This window comes from Bos indicus, chromosome 7 (genome assembly GCF_029378745.1).
Source record: "Bos indicus isolate NIAB-ARS_2022 breed Sahiwal x Tharparkar chromosome 7, NIAB-ARS_B.indTharparkar_mat_pri_1.0, whole genome shotgun sequence".
Lineage (NCBI taxonomy): Eukaryota > Metazoa > Chordata > Mammalia > Artiodactyla > Bovidae > Bos > Bos indicus.
The window spans coordinates 90,409,668-90,434,194 of record NC_091766.1 but is presented as its reverse complement, the minus strand read 5'-3'; the positions used below and the strand labels follow the sequence as shown (position 1 = coordinate 90,434,194).

The 24,527-nt window shown below is 39.6% G+C and overlaps 1 protein-coding gene across 1 annotated transcript in view; it reads right to left on the bottom strand.

Annotated features, from left to right (window-relative positions):
- Nucleotides 1–24,527, bottom strand: part of ADGRV1 (adhesion G protein-coupled receptor V1) — a 543,203-nt gene that overhangs the window by 8,126 nt on the left and 510,550 nt on the right. Inside the window, exons 88-89 of the mRNA XM_070794032.1 lie at nt 5,570–5,761; nt 3,146–3,323 (exon numbers count right to left, since the gene is read on the bottom strand). Of these exons, the coding sequence (XP_070650133.1) occupies nt 3,146–3,323; nt 5,570–5,761 (370 nt within the window). The remainder of the gene's footprint in view (nt 1–3,145; nt 3,324–5,569; nt 5,762–24,527) is intronic.

Here is a 24,527-nt window from a genome sequence, read left to right as displayed (position 1 = left end):
AAAGAGAAAAGAGAATGGTGTGAAATCTCCAGCTGTAAAGGAAAAGATTGCTTGTATATATTTGAAATAAAATGAATAACAGTGGGCATCAAATTGCTCTGGTACTTAAACCCTTAAACCCTAAAATTTATAACAATAGAAATAATATTGTTTGATACTATTTAAACTCATGATGACACCTTTAGATGCTTATTTAGATATATGCAAACAGTAACACAGTTTTTCAAAGTTGTTTAGGGGTTCTAATGAGAAAGACTTGGAAGATCCACTGTTTCCAGTTTGACTTTGAGTGGCCCACAGTTAAGGTCAAGGTTTACAAACTCAAACATCACAGTTGCAAGGGAGGCTCGCATGAATCAGTGACACAGGGCTGGTGGGCACTGGACAAACTGAAGAGCTCACGTCCTACTGGAAGAGCAGCCATTACTCAGCTCCAATCAAGCGATGATTTTAAGCACTTTATTGGTAGATTTTTTTTTTTTAATGAAGAAATTCTGGATTTTTATGGGATATCTCTACATTTTAAAATTTTGGCTCCTAAAAATGTTAAAAGTGCAATGAGGTTCAAATAAAACTCCTGGTTAAGCCAAACCTGGCCTGTGTGTCAACTGTGAATTCCACTGTGGACAGAATGGCAGGTGGACTGCCCCTTTGATTTGACCACATTCTACGATGGAAAGTATCTATGGGGTAGGACTTGGTTATTATAGTACCTCTTCTAAAAACAGAGGGAGCCAGTGTGAGAGACTGCTATTTTGGTCTTTTTAAGCATTTACTTCCTAAAAGAGTTTTGTGAACTCTAAGGAATGCTAAACTCAGTCTATAAGTAAGCAAGTCATTCCATGCATTCCTCAACGGAATGCATTTAATACTTGTTATATATATAGGACCCAGATCTAATTTAATTATGTTGTAGGAATTCATTTCATGCTTCCAGTGTCATAACAGCAGCTGTCTGCATTGCAATGCTGGGGACATAATCTACCCTGAGAATTATTTGTAACCTGAACGCCCCCTTTCAGTCCTAACTTGGATGAGCATTTTACACACTTGCCCCTTCCTCCTTCATGGAACTCTCTTCTCTCTAGTTCTCGTGCTGACCTTGCTACAGTGTCCTTTGTAGGACCCTCTTCTATTCACTGTTAAGCATAAGTATTATCTTGGATGTTCTTGTTTCCTTTCCTTTCTCCTCATGTCTTCCATTCTTCCCTCTCTGTTTCCTTCCTAACCTCTTTCCATCTCATCTCTTAGCTTCCACTCTTCCAGAGTAAACTCATTTCTCCCCATAGTTTCACATGTAACTCTGCATGATGCCATTCAAGATCATCACCTCCAACCTTGATCTCTCACCAAAGATCCCAACTTGAATATATAAGAGCCACCAGGCTGAATGATCAAATGATCCAAGTCTGAACTCACCAGTGTCCCCTTGAGAGCAAATAAACGAGCGAATTCTCTATGTAAGATTCCCCAGTCTCCTAGGTGAGAATCATGAGTCTTTGATGACTGTCATCTCCGTGTTGCCTCAGCATTCCCCTTGTCCTTTTTCTTGCCACCTCCCAGATTTGAGGTTTAAATCATGTTTCTTGGGGCCATGGGAATTACCTCTCAATGTTTCTGATTTTGCTTCTAAATTTATTCTTCAGACTTCCCTAAGAGTTACTTTGCCTCAAAACCAGTGGGAACATGTCGTTCTCCTCCTCAAAAACCTCCGTGGCTTACTGAGTTCTATAAAAACCCCACCCCTTAGCGTGGCATCTGAAGAGAATTTTCTATCATGCAGAGTGTCAGTAAGTGTTCGCTTCCCCAGATGAATCTGTCGCTAACCGTGTTCCGGAAGCCACAGGTGAATGAAGTGGGTTTCTTTAGGACTTTTTAGACCTGCTAAAATGCTCAACTGAATACTGAATCTCTGCAGTTTCCCAAGTATATCTGGTCAGGGGACCTTTTCACTGAGCATGTCTGTGAATATCCCAAACAGGGTGCCAGCTGAAACCCAGCTGAGGAACTACAGTGATTTATCAACAAAGCAGGTAAACTACTTTCCAGGCTTTTCTTCTGCTGCCTGACTTCACTTACCCTACTCCCCATCCCCTGCAGCCCTGAGCTTTGGCTAATTCTGTTCCCTCAGCCTGTAATGCCTTTCCTCTATGCTTTACTTACATAAACTCTACATATTCTTCAAGACATAATGGATCAGATTTTTAAAAAAATTTCCCTGAATCCTCAATAATTAATAATAACTCTTTCCACTACTTATCTTACTCTTAATGTCATGTTTGTGTGAATGTCTATTCCGCCAAGCAAACTCTTAAATTTCACCTTTCTTTCTTTTCTTCCTCCCTCCCTCCCTCCTTCTCTTTCTTTTTTTCTCTCTCTCATTCATTCATTTTCCAACAACATCTACAAAAGGTTTACCAACTGCCAAGCACTGATCTGAACACAGGAATATATATAATAGAATGTACTTTCGAATAACTGTTTCAATAAATTCATCTGAGCACAGACATATCTTCTTGAATGTTTGTACATCTGGAAATGTGAAAGTTCACTGAACTTTTGGTAGCAGTGACAGATCAACATTTTTCTGAGGAAAAAAAAAAAGGAAAAGAAAGAAGATGCATATTTGATTGGAAAACAGCTCTCCATGGGGGTCACAGACTGGTGAAGCTGAATATATAGGAAGATCCAATGAAATACCATATATGATGGCACTTTAAAAACTGTAGAACTGTACGAGAGACACGTTATGTTGCCTTTGAAAGTTTCTGCCTCAAAGCTACTCCATAAGAAATTCTCTTTGGCAGGTCAGAGGCAGAACTCTCTCAGGCAGGTTGCTACCAGATTCTTACAGTGCTGAATTTATCTCAATTGGTGTTCTATCCAGCAAGATTTCAGTGCACAGATATTTACATCGAGTTAAAATATGCCTTTTTCTTAGAAGCAAATTGTCAATTATTTTTAGGTTGTCTCATATTTGGTGCCAAGAACAAAATATCCTAGAATTCGGCTGGGATTAGGAATGGGTCATGGGAATTGGAATGCGCTAAGGGTGACATTGTACTTCTGAAACTTCATGGGAAGAAGATATAAATCATAGCAGAGCAAGAGTGCTTCCTTCTAATGGGTCTGTGGGTTCACATACCAGTTTTTAATGCAAATATCAAGTCATCAAACTCCTGGGACTCCTCATCGGCTATTAGTGACCCCTGGCCATATCCTCCAGAGGAAGGGAACGTGGCGCCGTTTTGTGGGCTTGGCTTTAAGTCAGGGCTGGCCTGACTGGCTTGCTGGAAGGATGCTCTCTCCCAGTCAGGTGGCACCTTTGGGATGGGAAGAAAAGGAAACCATAATATGAGTACATAGATATTTATCCTGAAATCTATCTGAGCTATTTATCTCTATACCTCATTACAAAGACCAAGAGCAGGGGAAGTTGAACTGTTTATAGACGTAAGACATTTAATTTTACCTGTTCCTCAGAAAAGTGCATCTTTTCATGACACACTCTCGCCTGGTGACACTAAACAATTTCTCTATGAGAATTACTTGTAGATTTCTATGCTGTCATGTGTGGAAAAAGAGAAGTATCTTTTAACCCAATCCATACATTAATTGTTTTTCACAGAATATGTGCAAAAAAAAAAAAGTGGTTAAAAGTATAAGACCTAGAAAAGAGCTCTCCTAATCTTTAAGATAAAACATAGAATTTTAAATATAGTAGCTATCTACGAGGATATACTGAATTGAAAAGAAAAGCTCTTTGATAGAATTCTAAAGTCCTCCTTTTTAAAATTTAAATGATGAAAAAGAGAGTTCTATCTTGAAGTGAGTAAATATATTTGCTTCCTTTCTGGTTACTGCTTAAAAAAAAAAAAATCCCTTAATCCTTCCTTTCCTAATGCTTTCCCTTCTCTGCCTGGCTTTTCAGAATGTGTCCGCCAGTCCCTCGCTGACAGCTGGAGCAGGGCCAATTCCAAGCTTCTGAGGAATGCAGGGCGCACTTGAGGGCACGGCTTTGTGCTACACCCGCCACGGACATTCAAGTAGCGGCCCAGGCCAGGAACTGAACCGCCACAACTGCCGCCTCCCAATACAAGGCGCTCTGAGGGACTACAGGATGCCTCGCAACTGGGGAGAGGGATCTGAGGGAGGGACAAGTCAGTCTGAGAGAAGAGGAAACCTTAAAACATTTCCTGAAGCAGCAGAACATCTGGACTAGCACTCTTCAGGACAGTGATGGTGCAGTATGGTTTGGTGGAGCCCTGTGAGGCTACAAACATTTTATACCTTTACTCTCCATTACGATGGCTACTGAGCACTTGGACGTGGCCAGGGTGGTGGATGAATTGAATTTTTACTGTTACTTAAATTTGGCTAGTTTAAATTTAAGCAGTCACACGTGGTTAATAGCTAGTGTATTGTACAGTTCAGATCTAGACAGATCTAAACTGGGTAACCAATCAAAGAGACAAAAAAACTTGTTTTAAAGATTTACTCCTGCACTGCTGATCCTGGCAATATTTGTTTCTATGGTTATCAGCTGTGATGTGAAAATAATTCAGTTTTAAGAACTTCTGGGATATAGAAATGGTACTAGGTTGCTAAACATTTAAGGGTACTAAACATATATGCCAGTCTTTAAATATGATACTTTATTTGTGATCACTTAATTTTCACCTAACATGAATAAAATTGCTTTCAAAATTTAACATGAAAGACAGCAAAACATATCACTGAACAGGCAGATTATCTATTTATCTATCCACCTATTACCTGTTTTCTTTTCAGATATATGCACTTTGATTTCTTGATTTTTTTCAGGACACAAACACAAATACTGTTTCCCTTGGCTCTTTAATATAGAGACACTGATATAAGCTCTGTGAGGAATGGTAGGCAGGCTTATCTTAGGCACTGCAGGAATTGTCAGGGTAACCCTCCTGACCGTGTCTTCCTGGACAAATAACTTCAGGTACGTTTTAAAATACGAGCAGTGGTGCCAGTGCTGTGGCTGACACTATTGATGGGTTGGTGGCAACGTGATTTAGACATAGGAACCCAAAACGACATGGTCAGGACCAGTGGGAGGTTTGTTTGTTTGCTGGGATTGAATGGTGAATTGGGATGGGCAAAGGAAGAGAGCCGTGAAAATATTTTCATGCGGGAACCGTATTTGAAACACCATTTCTGAAGCAGATTTAGTCACTGCAAGGACAGAGGAGCCCGGCGGGCTGCAGTCCATGGGGTCACAAAGAGTCGGACACAACTGAGTGACTACACACAAAGGTCAAATTAGGAAGCTTCTGGAAAAAGAAATGACAAATTACATACTGACTTCCCAGTACAAACCACTGGTGAGCAGAGCTCACAAAGCACAGAGGAAGAATTAGATAACAGACACGGTACGGCAGTAAGCACAGCAAATATCAGAGATCAGAGAACGTCAGTAGGAAAAGGATCTGAAAGTTACGTGGCACCTTTTAACTCGTACTCTATAAAATGGAAAGGTTGCGTATGAGACAGACAGACAGACAGACGGAGCCAGAGAAAGGGCAAGGAGAGGCACCTCCTCCATAGCACTGATAAGATTCTGGGTGGACTTGCTGATCTCGCCCCCAGCAGCAGGCATTCCACTCCCGGGGGTGAAGAAGGCGGTGCTAGGTCCTGGGTGCCCATTCATTTCCACTGTGTAGCTGGCCTTCATGGGGCAGCACGTCTGGTTGTGTAGAATGAAATAGACCACAAAAACGTAAAGTCCCTGCAAAAGAAGAGAACACTAGCATGTTAAAGGGAAGCCTGCGACCGTAGCTAAAGAATAAACATGATTGAAGCACAGCTGCCTTTCTACAAGTATTCTCCAAATTCTCCTCAAAGCTGGGAATGACAAAACGTGTTTGAAGCAGGAGGCCGTTGCAAATTTTGAATGGCACAAAGGTTCTTCAATGTAATTTGAGAAAACTGCCTTCTCGCTAATAAGTCATTTTTTTCTTAGTTAAAACATCAGAACTCTGAAATCTAGCTCTACTAATACCTGAATACAGACCTGCAGAGAAATGTGTCTGTCTGATTCACTATGTACCTTTTGTTTTACAGGGCAATCTCTTGCCTTTGAAAAAATTAGTTTTTTTTCTTCCCGCACCTATTGCACTCTCTTCTTTAATTTTTTTCTCAGCAAAATGGTGAGTAATGCTCCAGCCACCTTAGAGACTGAGGCAAGGGCAGGACTAATTAAGCCTTCTGCTTTTGTTTATCTATCTCACCTACTTATCTCAGTTGGAAATAAAATCACTGCATAGGGATTCAGTATGGATTGCTTAATACCTAGCATGCTTCTCAGCGAACATTACATGAGGACGACAAAGCTATTTCATGCCTTCTTAAACATCTGCTGCCCCTTTAAATTCTTTTGCAATCTAGTCAAACTCGACAATTGCTCTGCTTCCGTCACAGGGAGCAACTCACATTTTGCAATTGTGTTCCAGACATTGCCTACACTGGCTTTCCTTCATGATTTCTACAAGGGGTCTACTGTATACTTCTAATCATGCTTCTATAAAGCTTGGTAATTTTGACCTTTACACTCAGCCAATAAAATATGTTAAATTGTGCCTTTTGTGTCTATTAATACTGATGTTTAAGTTTGGGAAGCAAATAAGAATCTCCTTAGTTACTAAAATTCTTATATTAATCCATAAAAATGAAAGTAAGACACACAGCCTGTTAAAGAAAAAAAGGAATTAATGTCAAAACTTCATAAAACACAAGTTAAGTATGGTCAGTTTTGAGGTCTGCATTCTCCCATGGCCCCTAATATTTCTGACAGTGTGGAAGCAGGAAAGCAAACAATATTGTGGACTTAAGGCTTGTACCTGCTGGAATAAATAGTAAAAAGTCTATTAGAAAATCCTCAAGGCACAAGAATCACAGCTAACTTTTAATGGAAAATGAAATTAGAGGACAGTCTGAAAGATAGGAATACTAACATTTGATCTCTGTTGCCATTTCTGGAATATTGTTATAAATTAGGATTTTCTCCTCTTTGTACTGAAATAACCCCATCCTGAGTTGGCATCCAGTCTATATAATTAACAACTCTGTTTTGAAATCAGTGGTTTATCTGCTAAAATATTTTAAAATGCAATTACTCTAACCATAATGCAAAATTAGTAACTGAAACATTAATTTCCTTTTGAATTGGGCTTGCTTTGGTTTTTTGGAAACAACATTAATATTCTAAATTACGTAGGGTAAGCGAATTAGCTTCACGTGCAAATGATGTCATGCACATTAGCAGAAACAAATCTTCCTGAAAACACACACGTCCAGCATTTTTCTTGTACAAGTAATTTTTCACATGGGTATGACTTAACTATATTGGCCACAGCAATAGACAAAACAGGAAAAAAATTAAACTGTCAGCCTTGAGAATTGTGAGAATGTCACTGATTTATTTCAGGATTTCTCTAAGTGTGACTAAGTGATGGGGTAAAAGCTAGATTGGAAAAAAAAAATGTCCTAAAAATTCATCTCCAAGGACCCATTTGTTAAAACAGCACATTCTCTCTTGTTTGTTTTTATATCAAGCCTTTTGTGCTTCAGAGGAGGAACTATCTGCTGAAAATAACTTGCATGTGAAAACTGCATATGCTGTTTTGTTTTTTTTTTCTTAAAAGCGTATTTACATATACAGTAAATACTCTGAACCTTTTAGATGTGTATCAGGAAATATAAACACTGTTAAAATGGAAAGAAAAGAATGTTTAAGTGCAGATTGTATGACATTTGCCTGTGTCCAGTTCAGGCTGGGCAAATATAGAAAAAGGACTTTCATTATCCAAAGTACTCAGCTGTGGAGGTTTCTGACCTCAGAGTAAAAACAAGTCCCTATTTCAAAAGCTGTATGTTAAATCTCAGGTTGTCCTTTGAATGTGTGTGTGTGTGTGTGTGTGTGTGTGTGTGTGTGTGTGTGTATGCGCGCGCGGAGCCACTCAGTCATGTCTGACTCTTTGCGACCCCATGGACTGCAGCCTCCCAGGCTCCTCTGTCCATGGGATTCTCCAGGCAAGAATCCTGGAGTGGGGTGCCATTTCCTACTCCAGGGGATCTTCCCAATCCAGGGATTGAACCCACGTCTCCTGCACTCCCTGCACTGGCAGCAGATTCCTCACCCCTCTGCTGTATGGCGCTCTGTAAAAGAATTTTATAGAGCATCTAGAATCCCAGTTACTCAATCCAATGTGTTGACTTACCCCTATGTGCACTGCCAGGCAATGAGACGCAAGGATAGAACAGTTGGCTCCTACTCCAAGTTGCTAACGAAGACAATATCCTACTAAATGATAGGTTAACTGTTTCTGAAGCAGGATATATATAATTCATCTGTCCTTCCTAGTCTTTATTTAGTGAAAGCTTACAGAGAAGGAGATTCTTTCTGTGTATTGCTGTTTTGATTATTTTACTGGATTTCCTACTACAATGATGAAAAAATGCTTTCAAAAAATCTTTAGTTGGATTACATCTGGATTGGCCAGCTCGGAATTTATTTTGATGCAGGAATTTAAACTTACTAGCAAGTGCTCAGTGAGACACAAAGGAGACCATAATGATCTGAAGCAGCAGTCCCCAACCTTTCTGGCACCACGGACCAGTTTTGTGGAAGACAATTTTTCCACAGACTGGGGCCGGGGGGATGATTCAAGTGAATTACATTTAATGTGCTTTCATTCCTATTATTATTACATCAGCTCCACCTTCGATCATTAGGCATTAGATCCTGAAGGTTACCCCTGCTCTAAAGGAGTTAATAAACACTCTTAACATCATCAGGGAGCAAATAAGTACAGGAGATTTTGGCTGCTTATCTCAGCAATTTATGTCAGTTCCACACAAGATGGGAAAGAATCAACATTGCCATTTAACAAATTCACCCAAGAAGCAGTGGCAGAGAAGTGGGGAAACAGGAAGTTGACTAAGCTGCTTGTCTCTGAAGGAAGTGAAGTCTCAGGGTTTCATACTGATTTGAAAACCTCATCTAAGTGTCCCCTCTGAGGCACAAGATGCAGCCCTCAGCTAAGAACAGTTAAGCTTTTAAAAGCTTGTAAAAAGATCTCAGAGGAGGGTTTCCCTGGTGGCTCTGCTGCTGCTGCTGCTGCTCAGTCGCTTCAGCAGTGTCCGACTCTGCGCGACCCCATAGACGGCAGCCCACTAGGCTCCTCTGTCCCTGGGATTCTCCAGGCAAGAACACTGGAGTGGGTTGCCATTTCCTTCTCCAATGCATAAAAGTGAAAAGTGAAAGTGAAGTCGCTCAGTTGTGTCTGACTCTTCGTGACCCCATGGACTGCAGCCTACCAGGCTCCTCCATCCATGGGATTTTCCAGGCAAGAGTACTGGAGTGGGGTGCCATCACCTTCTCTGCCCTGGTGGCTCAGTGGTAAAGAAAAGGCAGGAGACACAGGTTCGATCCCTGATCCAGGAAGATCCCACATGTTGCTCCCCCATGGTGCAGAGCATCTAAGTCTGTGTGCCCAACTGCTGAGACTGTGCTCCAGAGCCCAGGAGACACGACTACTGAAGCCCTAGAGCCTGTGCTCCACAAGAAGAGAAGCCACCGCGCTGGGAAGCCCATGTACCACAACTACAGAAAAGCCCGCACAGCAACAAAGACCCAGCACAGCCAAAAATAAACAAATAAATGGGGGAAAACAAAGATCTCAGGAGGGTCACACCAGGTATCAAGCCATAACTAAAGGCACGCTGTCTTAGTCAGCAGTCCTTTTTGTCTCTGCCTTTCTCATCCCATAATTTCTTCAGGTTACAAAAAAAAGTGGTTAGATGGCCAAGAGGCATGTGAAAAGATGCTCAACATTGCGCATTATTGGAGAAATGCAAGTCAAACCTACAATGAGGTACCACCTAACACCGGCCACAATGGCATCATCAAAAAAAATCTATAAACAATAATTGCTGGAGAGGGTGTGGAGAAAAGGGAACCCTCTAACACTGTTGGTGAGAATGTAAATTGTGGAGACCAGTATGGAGGTTGCTTAAAAAGCTAAAAATAGAACTGCCATATGACCCAGCATCCACTACTGGGTGTGTACCCTGAGAACAGCAGAACTCAAAATAGACACATGTATCCCAGTCTTCACTGTAACACTATTTACAATAGCCAGGACATGAAAGCAGCCTAGGTGTCCGTTGACAGATGAATGGTAAGGAAGATGTGGTACGTATATACAATGGAATATTACTCAGCCATACAAAGGAACAAAATCAAGTCAGTTGAAGTGATGTGGATGAAACTAGAGCCTGTCATAGAGAGTGAAGTAAGTAAGAAAGAGAAAACCAAATGTTGTAGACTCACACATATGTGCGGAATCTAGAAAAATGGTACTGATGAGCCTATTTGCAGGGTAGGAATGGAGATGCAGGCATAGGGAACAGACTTTCGGACACAGCATTTTGGGGAAGGAGAGGGTGGGATGCATTGAGAGAGTAGCATTGAGATATACATACTGCAAAGAGTGAAATATTAATAGATGGCGGGAAGCTGCTGTGGATAGCACAGGGAGCTCAGCTCTGTTCTCTGTGATGGCCTAGAGGGGTGGAATAGGAAGGTGGGAGGGAGGATCAACAGGGAGAGTACATATGTATATATATGACTGATGCACGATGTGATACAGCAGAAACTAACACAACATTGTAAAGCAACTGTATTCCAATAAAAAAAGCAAAGAAAATCAAATACAGTAAACGAACCAACCCACTTAAGAGCTGCCCAAGCTCATGCCTTTAACTTTATTTGTCTCTAAATAATGTGACACATAAGTTCGTTATTTTGTCTGCGTTCTGAGTGCTGGCCTGCACGCACAGCCAGTTGGAGTGAGTGTGACAAACCCCATGCTATATCCTCCGCCTGTGAGAATGGACACACCCGCACAGCAAGAGCTCTCAGCAGTCCTGAGCTAAATGTGTCCAGCATCCTGACATATTGATTCCATGTGGCCTCTATTTCTAATATTTATTTTAGTTTCTGGCAAAAGGCTATTATATATGATAAAAATATACCAGTGACAGTACCTGCTCCTGCTAAGTCGCTTCAGTCGTGTCCGACTCTGTGTGACCCCATAGACGGCAGCCCACTAGGCTCCCCCGTCCCTGAGATTCTCCAGGCAAGAACACTGGAGTGGGTTGCCATTTCCTTCTCTAATGCATGAAAGTGAAAAGTGAAAGTGAAGTCGCTCAGTCGTGTCCGACTCTAGCGACCCCATGGACTGCAGCCTACCAGGTTCCTCCATCCATAGGATTTTCCAGGCAAGAGTACTGAAGTGGGGTGCCATTGCCTTCTCTGTGACAGTACCTAGCAAGCCATTAAAACACAAAGAACTGATTCATATTAAAAAACAGGGCTTTTCTGGTTGGCTCATATGGTAAAGACTCCTCTTGCAATATTAAATTATTGTTTATATTAATTTTATAATATAAAATACATATTTTATATTAAAATGTAAATTTTATGAATATGTGTTTTATATTAAAATATAAATTTAAATTATAGCACTTAAATATTTGAGGAATAAAAAGCTGGACACCTATAGGCAATGAAAGATTGGACTTCTAGACACCACAGATCTCATGGACGCCATGAGAGCTGAACAACTGAGCTATCAGTAGCTGGAACTGATTATGGATGAGGCATATCATGACTCAGAGAATTTGAAAATACAGGAAGAGGTTTGGCTAATATAAAATTCCAGTGGATTAAGATGAAAAAAAAAAACCGATTAAAGGAATAAAAGAAGCTAATCGGTAAGAAAAATACTCAAGAATTGGTAATTACTATCCGTGAAAAAGGGAATTCAATGAACGTAACTGAAGATGAATGAAAATATATAATATTAACACAAGAAAAGGTTCCTGGAAAAAAACCAAAAACTTTAATCCACAGATTGAAAGTATTAACTATAATACCATATACCAGGGAAATTTTGATATAGATTCCTTGATACCACATCATAGCCTTATTAGGTGTTAAACTTTAAGAGATTCCAAAAGAAAACAAGCCAGTATGTTAATAAATGGTAAATTTTAGGCTGCCTTCAGATGTCTTTATATCAACTTTTAGTGTTAAAAGATAATGGAGCAATATTTATTTAGTTCTGTGGGAGAAAGAATATTATATTCAGCTAATATAGCATTTGAAATTATCAAACATAAAGACAATGCTGGGAATGCAGCATTCATAAATTTTCTTGAGTAAAAAACTTAAAAACCAAACTACATGGTAATAAAATATAACTAATAAAGAGAGGAACTGTCCATACCAATGAAAAAACAGAATTCAGTAATGATGATGGCAAAAGGATCATGTAAGAGGTACTACCATCTATGCATTTAGATACTGGAATTATCTTACAATTATGAGAATTAAATTTATAGATTCAAACGTAAATGTTAAGCCTAGACAAAGTAAAACATAAAATATTAACCCCGTATATATATATATAAACCCCTATATATATGTGTGTGTATGTGTATATATATATACATATACATGCATATATACACACGTGTGTATATATACACACACACACACACCTAATGTTCGGAAGAGTGAAATGGGAGGAGACCTGAGTATTGATGATTTCATCATCTTTTATAGTATGTAGTCAAGTTGATACTATGAAATTGAAATACCTAGGTTATAAAAAACAGTGATTCCAATCCTTTACTGTATTTATAATTTCTTAAGAGACACCTTTTATATTTCTTATGATTATTAGAATATATTTTGTGGAATAGAAGCATTTTTTGATATTTAACAGTTATTTCTCTTCCATTTTAGCTTTTCTCAAGACAAATTCAAATAAATTGAAATTAAATTTTGTATATTACAGAAACTATAATATGGTCACATATTTAAAACATTTATAAGTAGGCATCCCATCATATTTAGTATGTCTAGAAAGATATCTGAAATGATGTTCACATATGAACATCACTTTTTTATTTTAAATGTGATTTTTACTTTAAAATAGTCAACAGTCTGTGACAAAATGACATATAATACATAAAGTAGGAATGATTTGTTAAATAAACCTTTATATGTAATGACTTACTTGCTCTTTCCAGTGTTCTCCATTAATTTTCATAGAATTAGATTTCTCTCCCATCATTTCCCTTTCCCTTCAGTCTGTATAACTTCTTTTTAGCATTTCCCAATGCTCAGATTTTTTGGAAATAAATTCTTTCAGCTTTTGCCTGAAAGTGTTTTTATTGTACCTTGCTATTAGAGGGATATTGTCACTGCATATAGATTTGCAGGTTAACAGGTTTTGTTTGTTTGTTACAGGACTTTAAAGGGGTCATTCCATTGTCTTCTGGTTTCCAGTTTCTGATGAGAATAGTATTAACTTCTATTATGATTTTCTTGAATACAATGTTTCCTGCACTTCCCCAAGCTGCCCTCCTGATCTGCTATTCAGATTTTCAAGAATTTGACTATGATATGCCTAAGGATACTTTTCTTTGCTTGGGGTTCTCTAAGCAATTTGGATTTGGGTTTGTGCTAATAAACTTGGAAAATTCCTGGACATCATAATAGTCACTTAATATTTATGAAGATTACTTATGGATGAAGTTTGAAGTGACTTTAAAAGTTTTTAATCTTTATATTTTTATTATTTGTTTCAATTCCTATAATAAATCTTTATAATTTTTCTAAAAATAATGATTAAAAAATAGTCTAAGCAAATTTGTCAATATATTAGTAGTGATCAAGTTTTTTTAACAATATATTTTATTTTTATCTTTATGTAGATAAAGAGTATATAGACACAAGGACCATTTATTAATACTGCTTTTTTTTTTCTGTTTTTAAAACTCTGAAGCACAACAATATTAAAATAATAGGAATAATGGTTTTGGAGACCTAAGGAAAATGTACAATTTCAAAATCTCCAGGTATATGTTAATTCTGTTATGAAAAATAGTTAAGAAATAGGTAGTACAGTCCTACAAGCGGTCTAATCAAAACCACCTATCTTTTGGATAGCCTAAGAAAGAACACAGAACAATGCAACATAAAGAACTTAGAAGAATGAAATCTTCAATAAAATTAGGCTATATTTTTTCAACTCAAAAATTACAAATTTGGGATTACAAAAAAAGAGTATCTTTGATTCAATGGTAACCTCCTAGAAAGCAAGACATTATGTCCAGTTAGTTCACTGATGCAATTTTTAGTTCATAGGTTCTCGGCACCCAGAAGGAGCTTAAGAAATATTTGTTAAATAAGAGATTCTGGCTTTTAATTTTCATTAGTGACAGAGAGTAGGATGGGGTGGGGACAGGCAGGTGTTGGTTCGAGTCCTCTCATTTTCTCACTATAGTTAGGTAATTTGGGAGTTGCTCAATAAAAATTCACTTTGGCTCAGTCTTTGTGTTTCTCACATTACATGTGCCAAGACTCTCTTGCAGGAGAATGAACACCCACTGATGGCTGGTCTCTGCTCTTCTGGGTCTGTGCCCCTCTGGTGGTGGGCTTGTTTGGCCGTGAACCTCCAGGTGACTTCCTGGCTGTGTCTGGCTTCTCTGCGGGGCCTGAGTTTGCATATTGCTGCTGCCTTTTCCTGTGACTGCTTCTCCTTAGAGGGCTTCACAGCTTCTGCTTTTGCTCTCCACTTGGCAGACACCCCTGTGAAGTCTCCGTGGTTTCTTGCTTCTGGCGTCACACAGAGCTGCTGACCTACTGCTGTTTTGTATCACCAAGTGACTTAGCAGCAGAGACAACGGATTTCGTACCAACGACAGAATTGAAAAGACCAATACTGTATTTATGCATCTGTACATTTTCTTCAGGTGTGAGAAAACTAGGAATTTCATCTTTCATTGATTTACATTTTTTTCAACAGCTCTTTTTCGCAATTTAACTTGCTTTTGTTAATTTTCTTATTTACAATTAGATTCTTCAATCTGACGTGTGTATTAAATATACAGAGAAAAGGAAAATAAGTGAGTTATCTTGATGGCCACCGGCTCTCAGTGCAATTGAAACATTTAGATGCTTTGGGAACAACTATCACCCAAATGCTCCTAAAAATATTTGGATGGGATCAGTAATTACCTAGTGTTCACCATGGGTTATATCAAGTTCTTCTAAAATTCCTTACTAATTTAAGGGCTGCTATTCAGAACAAGGAGAAGGCAATGGCACCCCACTCCAGTACTCTTGCCTGGAAAATCCCATGGACGGAAGAGCCTGGAAGGCTGCAGTCCATGGGGTTGCTGAGGGTCGGACACCACTGAGCGACTTCACTTTCACTTTTCACTTACATGCATTGGAGAAGGAAATGGTAACCCACTCCAGTGTTCTCGCCTGGAGAATCCCAGGGACGGGGGAGCCTGGTGGGCTGCCGTCTATGGGGTCGCACAGAGTCGGACATGACTGAAGCAACTTACCAGCAGCAGCAGCATTCAGAACAAAGAGAGTCAATGGAAGTTCAGTTAGCTTAGTCTGCTGGCTTCAGAGATGTTTGTAACTAAATTATCTGGGTAGCATGGCTTCACTTTCAAGGTTGAGGCTTAGACCGATGTCTATTCTAAATTTTGTAAATTCTAGGAGCAATAACTGTTTTTTTTTTTAACCAGAAATATCCAGATTATAGATAAGATACCTTTTGTTTTATACAACTAAAGTTTCTATCTGCAATTTAAGAACCCTTTTTTCTGTATGTCACTTATGGGCAGGAGAAACATCTGGTCAGTCTTTTTTGGGATGGATACTCATGAATCAGAAGACAATTATTCAGTTATGCCTCAGCAATTTCATCTCCAGATGGCATGGTCCCCGTCCTTCAGTTTTTCCTCTTGAACCTTGTCCTACATGACTTTATCGCAGAGACTCTCAATGTTCTTTATGCTTCTGTTAAGTTTCAAAGCATGGTATGCTAATCAGTTGTGATACTACTTATCAGGAGCAGGACTATTTCTGACGAGATAGAAGGGACTGAAAATTAAAGTTGTTTTTTTCTGTAAAGTTACAATAACACAAACCCCTGACCCCACCAACACCCTGCTATGAGAGTTCCCAGATAAGAACATGTTCAGAAGGACATACTGAGTTGGGTGGCAGGACTGAGAACAGACAAGGCTGAAAGTGATTGTAAGAGAACTGAGATGGAACTAAAGAGTGGAGGAGAGGCCTGGAATCTGAGGGTAATTTTTAAAGGTTTTAATAGAAAGTGGAGAAGAGATTCCAGTTGGATTAAGCTTTGAACATGAAAAATAGTTTTAACTGAAATTACAAAAATTACCAAACTTTACCATGACTATTTAAACACTTATATTTACTAGAACCTTAAAACATCGTTTGAAATTATTTTTGGTTTACTTTGAGAAATCTCTGCCATAGGGAACTGGAAATACCCAGAATCTGTAGACTAAAATACTATTATTATTAATAATAATAAAAATGACAATAATAAAATAGTTAAAGTGAGTGAGTTGTTTCCTTGCCTCTGGGGTGGTTTTTCTATGCAGAACAGATTATGCAAAAGTTTACTATTATTAATAGTCTTGTCTAATAGTAAAGTCTGTAGCAAGTTCAGCAAACTCAGTACATTTGTACACTTAGAGCAAATCACACACATGGCAAATCACCAAGATGAACACTTTAAATATCTTACTATTTTATTTGTCAATTATACCTAAACAAAGCTGAAAAAAGCCTATAGTAACAAATAGGACAAATCACTGATACGTATAACAACATGAATGAATCTCAAAATCAGCACGCTGGATAAAAACGTCAGTCATAAAGAAGTGCCCACTGTATGAGTCTATTTATACAAAATTCTAGAAACCACAAATTACTATACAGTGACAGAAAGCAGATCAGTGGCTCCCTGGCTATTGGAGCAAAGGGAAGGATGGTCTGCAGAGCGGCCTGGGGAATCTTTGGGAGGAGATGGAAATGTTCTCTGTCTTGACTGTGGTTTCACAAGTGTGTAACCACCTGGTTTTTTAAAGGCTGAAGAACAAAATAGGGTTTTGATTTTGCTGTTTTAATAAAGTGAACGCTTATCTTTTAAACCAAGGGGTCAACAAACTTTTCCTGAAGGCAGTCACATAGTAAATATTTTCGACTTAGGAGGGCCTATGGTCTCTGTCGAAACTACACTGAAATTTGTCTCATACAATTTTCCCAGGTCATAAAATATTATTCTCCTTTCTACTTTTCCTAACATTTATAAATGAAAAAGCCATCCTTAACACTATAAGAGGACTTCCCTGGTGGCACAGTGGATAAGAATTTGCCTGCCAATGCAGGGGATACAAATTCAATCCCTGATTTGGGGAGATTCCACATGCCATGCAGCAACTAAGTCTCTGTGCCAAAACTACTGAGCCAGCTCTGGAGCCTGGAAGCTGAACTACTGAAGCCTGAATGTTCTAGAGCCTGTGCTCTGCAACAAGAGGAACCACTTCAATGAAAAGCCTGAGCACTGCAATGAAGAGTAATCCCTATTTGCCGCAGTCATGACCAACCTAGACAGCATATTAAAAAGCAGAGACAGTACTTTGCCAACAAAGATCTGTCTAGTCAAAGCTATGGTTTTTCCAGTAGTCATGTATGGATGTGAGAGCTGGACTATAAAGAAAGCTGAGCGCCAAAGAACTGATGCTTTTGAACTGTGGTGTTGGAGAAGACTCTTGAGAGTCCCTTGGACTGCAAGGAGATCCAAGCAGTCCATCCTAAAGGAAATCAGTCCTGAATATTCATTGGAAGGACTGATGTTGAAGCTGAAACCCAATACTTTGGCCACCTTATATGAAGAACTGACTCATTGGAAAAGACCCTGATGCTGGGAAAGGTTGAAGGCGGGAGGAGAAAGGGACGACAGAGGATGAGATGGTTGGATGGCATCACCGACTCAATGGATGAGTTTGGGTAAACTCCGGGAGTTGGTGATGGACCGGCAGGCGTGGTGTGCTGCAGTCCATGGGGTGAAAAGAGTTGGACACGACTGAGCGACTGAACTGAACTGAGAGAAAGCCCACGCGGCAATGGACAACTAGCACAGCCAAGAATTAAAAACAAACAAAAAACACGGTAAGAACTTTTCAACACAGTTTTTGGTCAGAATCCTTTAAATTGCCTTTTCAACAGTCCTCCAAAATTTAGCATTCAGGTATTTGTTAATAACTCTATGGGTTCATTTTAATTGTTTGGACAGTGATAGGTGGCCAAAGAACAGGGCTGATGATGACGAAAAGGGAAAATTGACTTAGAGCCCATAAAAGTAAGAGAAAAAAGAGAAGGGATCATTCTGCTGTGGAAACTAAATGAAATATCATCCACGTTGATGTGAAAATAAGTACGATCATTGTAAGTACTAGACAGGAGGTCAGGAAAAAGAGAGAAAGAGACTTAAGTGCAGAAATAGCTGTGCACTGTTGAAAGCTGAAGCCATTATGGGTGTATGATTTTTTTAAGGAAGACACTGACTGTAGAGGAAAATGCTGAGTGCTCAGGACTCAGCACAGCTGCAGGACACGAACAAGAAGAATCATTTAAGGAACTACCAACTGGTCAGGCAGGTCAGATGAGAGGACAGCCACACGGACTACACTGGGAACCCCAAGACAAGACTCAGCTCCAGGAGGGCGAGAGGTCCACATCACTATAAGCGGATGTTAAGAAGACGTGAAAAGAGCCATTTTTTCACTGCAGAGGCAACAATTATCTGGGAAAAACACAAGCAGATCACTCCCTATCCTAAGAGGACTTGTCCCTTGATAGCACTATGTATTATATATTTCAGTCTATTGTCATCCCATCTAGAGAGCAGTAAGAAGAGATTTAAATACCTAATACACAAGGTTGTCAAGAAAAAGGGTACCCTGAGGTTAGGGAATGATCTGACTCATTACATGAGATCAGCCAGTTTAACTACATGCTGACACTGGATGGGAGTTTTCTTCCCTCCACTTCACCCACTTCATTCATTATTATTCTCATTCAGAGCAAAAGACTGCAGAGCACAGAGTTTAATACCTTTAAACTATGCACTTCAGGCGTTCCATCTGAAGATACTGAATGAATGTTGACAATTTCACATTTGCTACAATGGGTGTTTCTTCCTGCCAATTTTAGGTCACCTCTGATACTGAGGTCCCTTTGGGAGATGCCCAATTTTTGTACTTTTGACTTATTCCTGTCCCACAGGTTGCTGAAGGCAGCCAGCCAGCCAATGACTCATAACTACTGGGCTTCGACATCTTTTATGCTGCTTTTGAAAGGAAAAAAAAAAAATCTAGTAAGCTTTGAAGAAATTATGCATTTCATCATAACACGGTTAGTCAAACAGCAAAGATGATCTAAATGGCCTTGTTTTAGAAATATTTTTGCATGAGTCAATTCCAAAATAAGGACACAGTCCATGTAGACTTTTATAGAAATGTGGAACTCAACATCTTATGATCCACTGTACTGGAAACAGGTATAAATTTTGCACTGAGGAGATAGAAAGAGATTTATCACAATTGGCAAGACTGGCAAATTCTGAGATATCTCACCAGCAGATAAAAACTCCGAGTTACTACACTTCTGGGAATCTTTACATTTACAGATTTGAGTTAATACAACATGTAAACAGAAATTAATAATTCCAGATATTAAGAACTAGCTATCATATTGTTGTTGTTTTGTTATTCAGTTGCTAAGTTGTGTCTGACTCTTTGTGACCCCATGTACTGTAGCCTGCCTGGCTCCTCTGTCCATGGGATTTTCTAGGCAAGAATACTGGAGTGGGTTGCCATTTCCTTCTCCAGGGGATCTTCCTGGACCAGGGATTGAACTCAAGGCCTTTGCATGGGCAGACGGATTTTCTACCACTGAGCCACCAGGGAAGCCCATATTACATATTATCAAAATATTGTTACTATTTTCAAATACTCTTTTCTGATGATTACTGAGCTACTTAGTAGGGAGAAATCATTTTGTACCTTTTTGTTGCGATTTTCTAGAAACAAGGATACTAAGATATCTCCAGTAATGCTCTATAGAAAAGCTAATTTACTAACAAACTTCTAAAATGTACGGATATTTTAATTTTAAAGAGCAATAATTTAAAGCAGCCCATTCATTGTTAATATTTATTGCAGAAGGGGGAAAAGGAAATAAAACACAGAGAAGCCACTCCTCATCCCCAAATCTTAACACTCAGAAATCACCACTCTATCTTGGATATAAACTTTCTTAAAACTACAATTTCTAGAGAGGGTTTATTTTTCCCCAACCCGTTAATTATGTAAGGACATGTTTCCATATGTAAGCATTTTGTTGGGAAAAAGAGCTGAAGGTTGGATTTACAGTTGGGCAATAGTTGAAGAAACTTTAGATCTTGGTTTGCCTGGGACAGCCCTGGTTTGTTAAAAATTCCTGGTTTTGCCTGTTGTCTCAGCATTTTTATCAACATCACCCCCCTTACGTTAGGGCTCAAGAAGGATCCGGGCTTCCCTGGTGGCTCAATGACAAAGAATCTGCCTCTAGTGTGAGAGATCCCAGTTTGATCCCTGGGTCAGGAAGATCCCCTGGAGAAGGGAACGGCAACCCACTCCAGTATTCTTGCTTGGAGAATCCCATGGACAGAGGAGCCTGGTGGGCTACATACAGTCCATGGAGTCGCAAAGAGTCGGACACAACTGAGTGACTAACACACACAAGAAGGACCCAGCACTGAGAAATAAATCCTGATTGAATCAGCAGAGCTATTGAGCATATCTTAAATCTTAATAAAAATCCAGATTCTAACCAGCCCTCTTTCTGTAAGGATGGTTTTCTGCAGTTTAAATTCTCTCCTAACCACCTTTGATTCATTCATTAAGTTCATATGTCATAGCTGAATGCCCACCAAGAAGTGCACTTAGGTTCCACGCAGGCAGTGGACAGACAGGCTTGAGTGCTTCCTCCAGCGTTTCAGGCCCAGTCTTGTGGTTCAATGCTTGGAGCTCCACCAGGAGTTCCTCTGCTTCCTAAATCTCAGAACGTTGCTTGAAGGGGAAATAAGTGAAGTGAAAGATGGGTCCAGTGATTGGCTTTACCTAAATTGGGATAGTCTTCCAAATACTTTTACCTTTCTTCAACAAAATAAGGTTGTATACTATTCTTTGAAAAGTTTTTGAGTGTCTAGTACATGGAAAATTCTGTGGGTCATAAAATAAGATAAAGCTGGGGTATCTATTTCGAAGATCTTACCCTAGAGTGAAAAATATGAGGCATCTAAATAAAATTAAGTCCTGTGGCTTAAAGTACCTCCTAAGATGCAGGTCCACACTCCCAAAATCTTTCACAACAGAAATTTTCAACTCTGCAATAGTTGGTGTGTTTCACATATGGGCATATATTATCTCTTCTGATGAAAATCAAAGGAAAGAAGATTAAATTTCACATGTTGATTCCATAGTCAAAATTTCAGAACACAATTATATATATTATAATAGTTCAGTTCAGTTCAGTCGCTCAGTTGTGTCTGACTCTTTGCGACCCCGTGAATCACAGCATGCCAGGCCTCCCTGTCCATCACCAACTCCCGGAGTTCACTCAGACTCACGTCCATCGAGTCGGTGATGCCATCCAGCCATCTCATCCTCTGCCGTCCCCTTCTCCTCCTGCCCCCAATCCCTCCCAGCATCAGAGTCTTTTCCAATGAGTCAACTCTTCGCATGAGGTGGCCAAAGTATTGGAGTTTCAGCTTTAGCATCACTCCTTCCAAAGAGATCCCAGGGCTGATCTCCTTCAGAATGGACTGGTTGGATCTCCTTGCAGTCCAAGGGACTCTCAAGAGTCTTCTCCAACACCACAGTTCAAAAGCATCGATTCTTTGGCACTCAGCCTTCTTCATAGTCCAACTCTCACATCCATACATGACCACAGGAAAAACCATAGCCTTGACTAGATGGACCTTGACTAGATGGACCTCAGCAATCAATGCAAAGAAATAGAGGAAAACAACAGAATGGGAAAGACTAGAGATCTCTTCAAGAAAATTGGAGATACCAAGGGAACATTTCATGCAAAGATGGGCTCAATAAAGGGCAGAAATGGTATGGACCTAACAGAAGCAGAAGATATTAAGAAGAGATGGCAAGAATACACAGAAGAACTGTACAAAAAAGATCTTCATGACCCAAATAATCACAATGGTGTGATCACTGACCTAGAGCCAGACATCCTGGAATGTGAAGTCAAGTGGGCCTTAGAAAGCATCACTACAAACAAAGCTAGTGGAGGTGATGGAATTCCAGTCGAGCTATTCCAAATCCTGAAAGATGATGCTGTGAAAGTGCTGCACTGAATATGCCAGCAAATTTGGAAAACGCAGCAGTGGCCACAGGACTGGAAAAGGCCAGTTTTCATTCCAATCCCAAAGAAAGGCAATGCCAACGAATGCTCAAACTACTGCACAATTGCACTCATCTGACATTATACTGGTAGTAACATATAAATTTTCTAGTTGGTGCCTCTTTGAATAACCATGTCATCAAGTCAATTAATTATTTTCCTTTTCTTTTTTTTAAAGAACACTTTAAATAGAGCATTTCTTTTCCTTAGACCAAAACAAATATAAAAATCAGCAAAATGGATATTATATTGTTTTATATTTGGAGCCTAAGAACACTTTAAAAGCAGAGATATTACTTTGCTGACAAAGGTCCGTCTAGTCAAAGCTATGGCTTTTCCAGTAGTCATGTATGGATGTGAGAGTTGGACCATAAAGAAAGCTGAGTGCAGAAGAATTGATGCTTTTGAATTGTGGTGTTGGAGAAGACTCTAGAGAGTCCCTTGGACTGCAAGGAGATCCAACCAGTCCATCCTACAGGAAATCAGCCCTGAGTATTTATTGAAAGGACTGATGCTGAAACTCCAATACTTTGGCCACCTGATGCGAAGAACTGACTCATTAGAAAATACCCTGATGCTGGGAAAGATTGAAGGCAGGAGGAGATGGGGATGACAGAGGATAAGATGGTTGGATGGCATCATTGACTTGATGGACATGAGTTTGAGTGAACTCCAGGAGTTGTTGATGGACAGGGAAGCCTGGTGTGCTGCAGTCCATGGGGTCAGAGTCAGAAATGACTGAGCGGCTGAGCTGAAGAACACTATTTATTATCTTCTGTTCTTTTAGGAACTACTCAATTCTTAAGATTGATAATTTAACAAAAAATCTACATAAGGATTTCATTCTATCCCTAAACTTAATTTTCTTGACTGGCTATAACCATTCTCTTGTAGAGAATGAAATTTACAGTCATATATCTTGGAATTGAATATGCAACTGGTAGTATTAGTATAATAAGTACATACTAATTAGTATGATAAAGTGCTTTGCTACTTGCTAAATACTGTTATATTGAGCTATATTTATATGCACCCCAGTTGTTTCATCTATAAAATGGGGACCAATACCTGTGACCTCAATGGATTATAAGGCTCTGATAAAACAAATGCAAGGTGCTTTTGCAAACTGTAAACGTGCTTCATAAATATAAGGAGACACTGTTTTTATGCTAAAAGGGTTTGCAGAAAGCTAGTCTCATCCTTAACCTGGTTGGCTTCTTTCTTTGCACAGCACATTCCTACCAGTTGAGGTAGCCTGCCACAAAGTCATGTTCCGAGAAATAATGTAACACTATTAAGCCAAGCAGGATCTTGGTGGTTGAATATTTACCATGGCTAAGAACCACTTCTTTCCCAGAATTGGTAAAGAACACAAACCAAGGTGCTGTTCTGCCTTAGTGTGACTACAAACACAAGTCTTAACCATTTTTCTTAAGACCTGAACATCAGTTTTTTTTTTTTTTTTTTTTTTGCTGATACGATTTATTCTGCATCGAGTCATTTCACAAAAGGGAGGTGTCACTGCTTCAATGGTTCCCAGTACCTTCAGAAGAGAGAATACAACTTGTAACTTGGCTAATAATAAAGCTTTTTGTGGTTTGGTCCTGAATGTCACCACTCCCTGCCTCAGACTCCATGCTCCAGGCAAAATGAACCGCCAGGCACTTTCAGTTCCTCCAAATGAGCTGTGCTTTTTCTCAGCTTAGCCCTGTGGACCTGCTGTTCCTTCTCCCCTAGGCTGGCTGGCCCTTCTCTTTAAGTATAAGCTTCCTCCAGGGCACTGAGATGTTTCTGCAGCTACCCTTCCGCTTCATCCTGGGTTAGGTAACCCAACACCCTGTCCCTGAGCCCTAGACTCCCCCCTTTTATAGCATTTATTATGCTCTATGCTCACGGCCAGTTTTCTAGCTGGTGTCCTATATCACACTGCAGACGGTCAACTTCTCAAAATCAAGACAACTGGATTTTTTCACTGCCATAAGCCCAGCACAGCACCCTGTGAAGACCAAGTTCTTCATAAATATTTGTTGAGTGGATGAAGGAATATATAAAGTTTTCCCCAAATCTGTATCATCTGGGGCCTTGAAAAGTAAGGGCAAGAAGAATCAGGATCCCACTA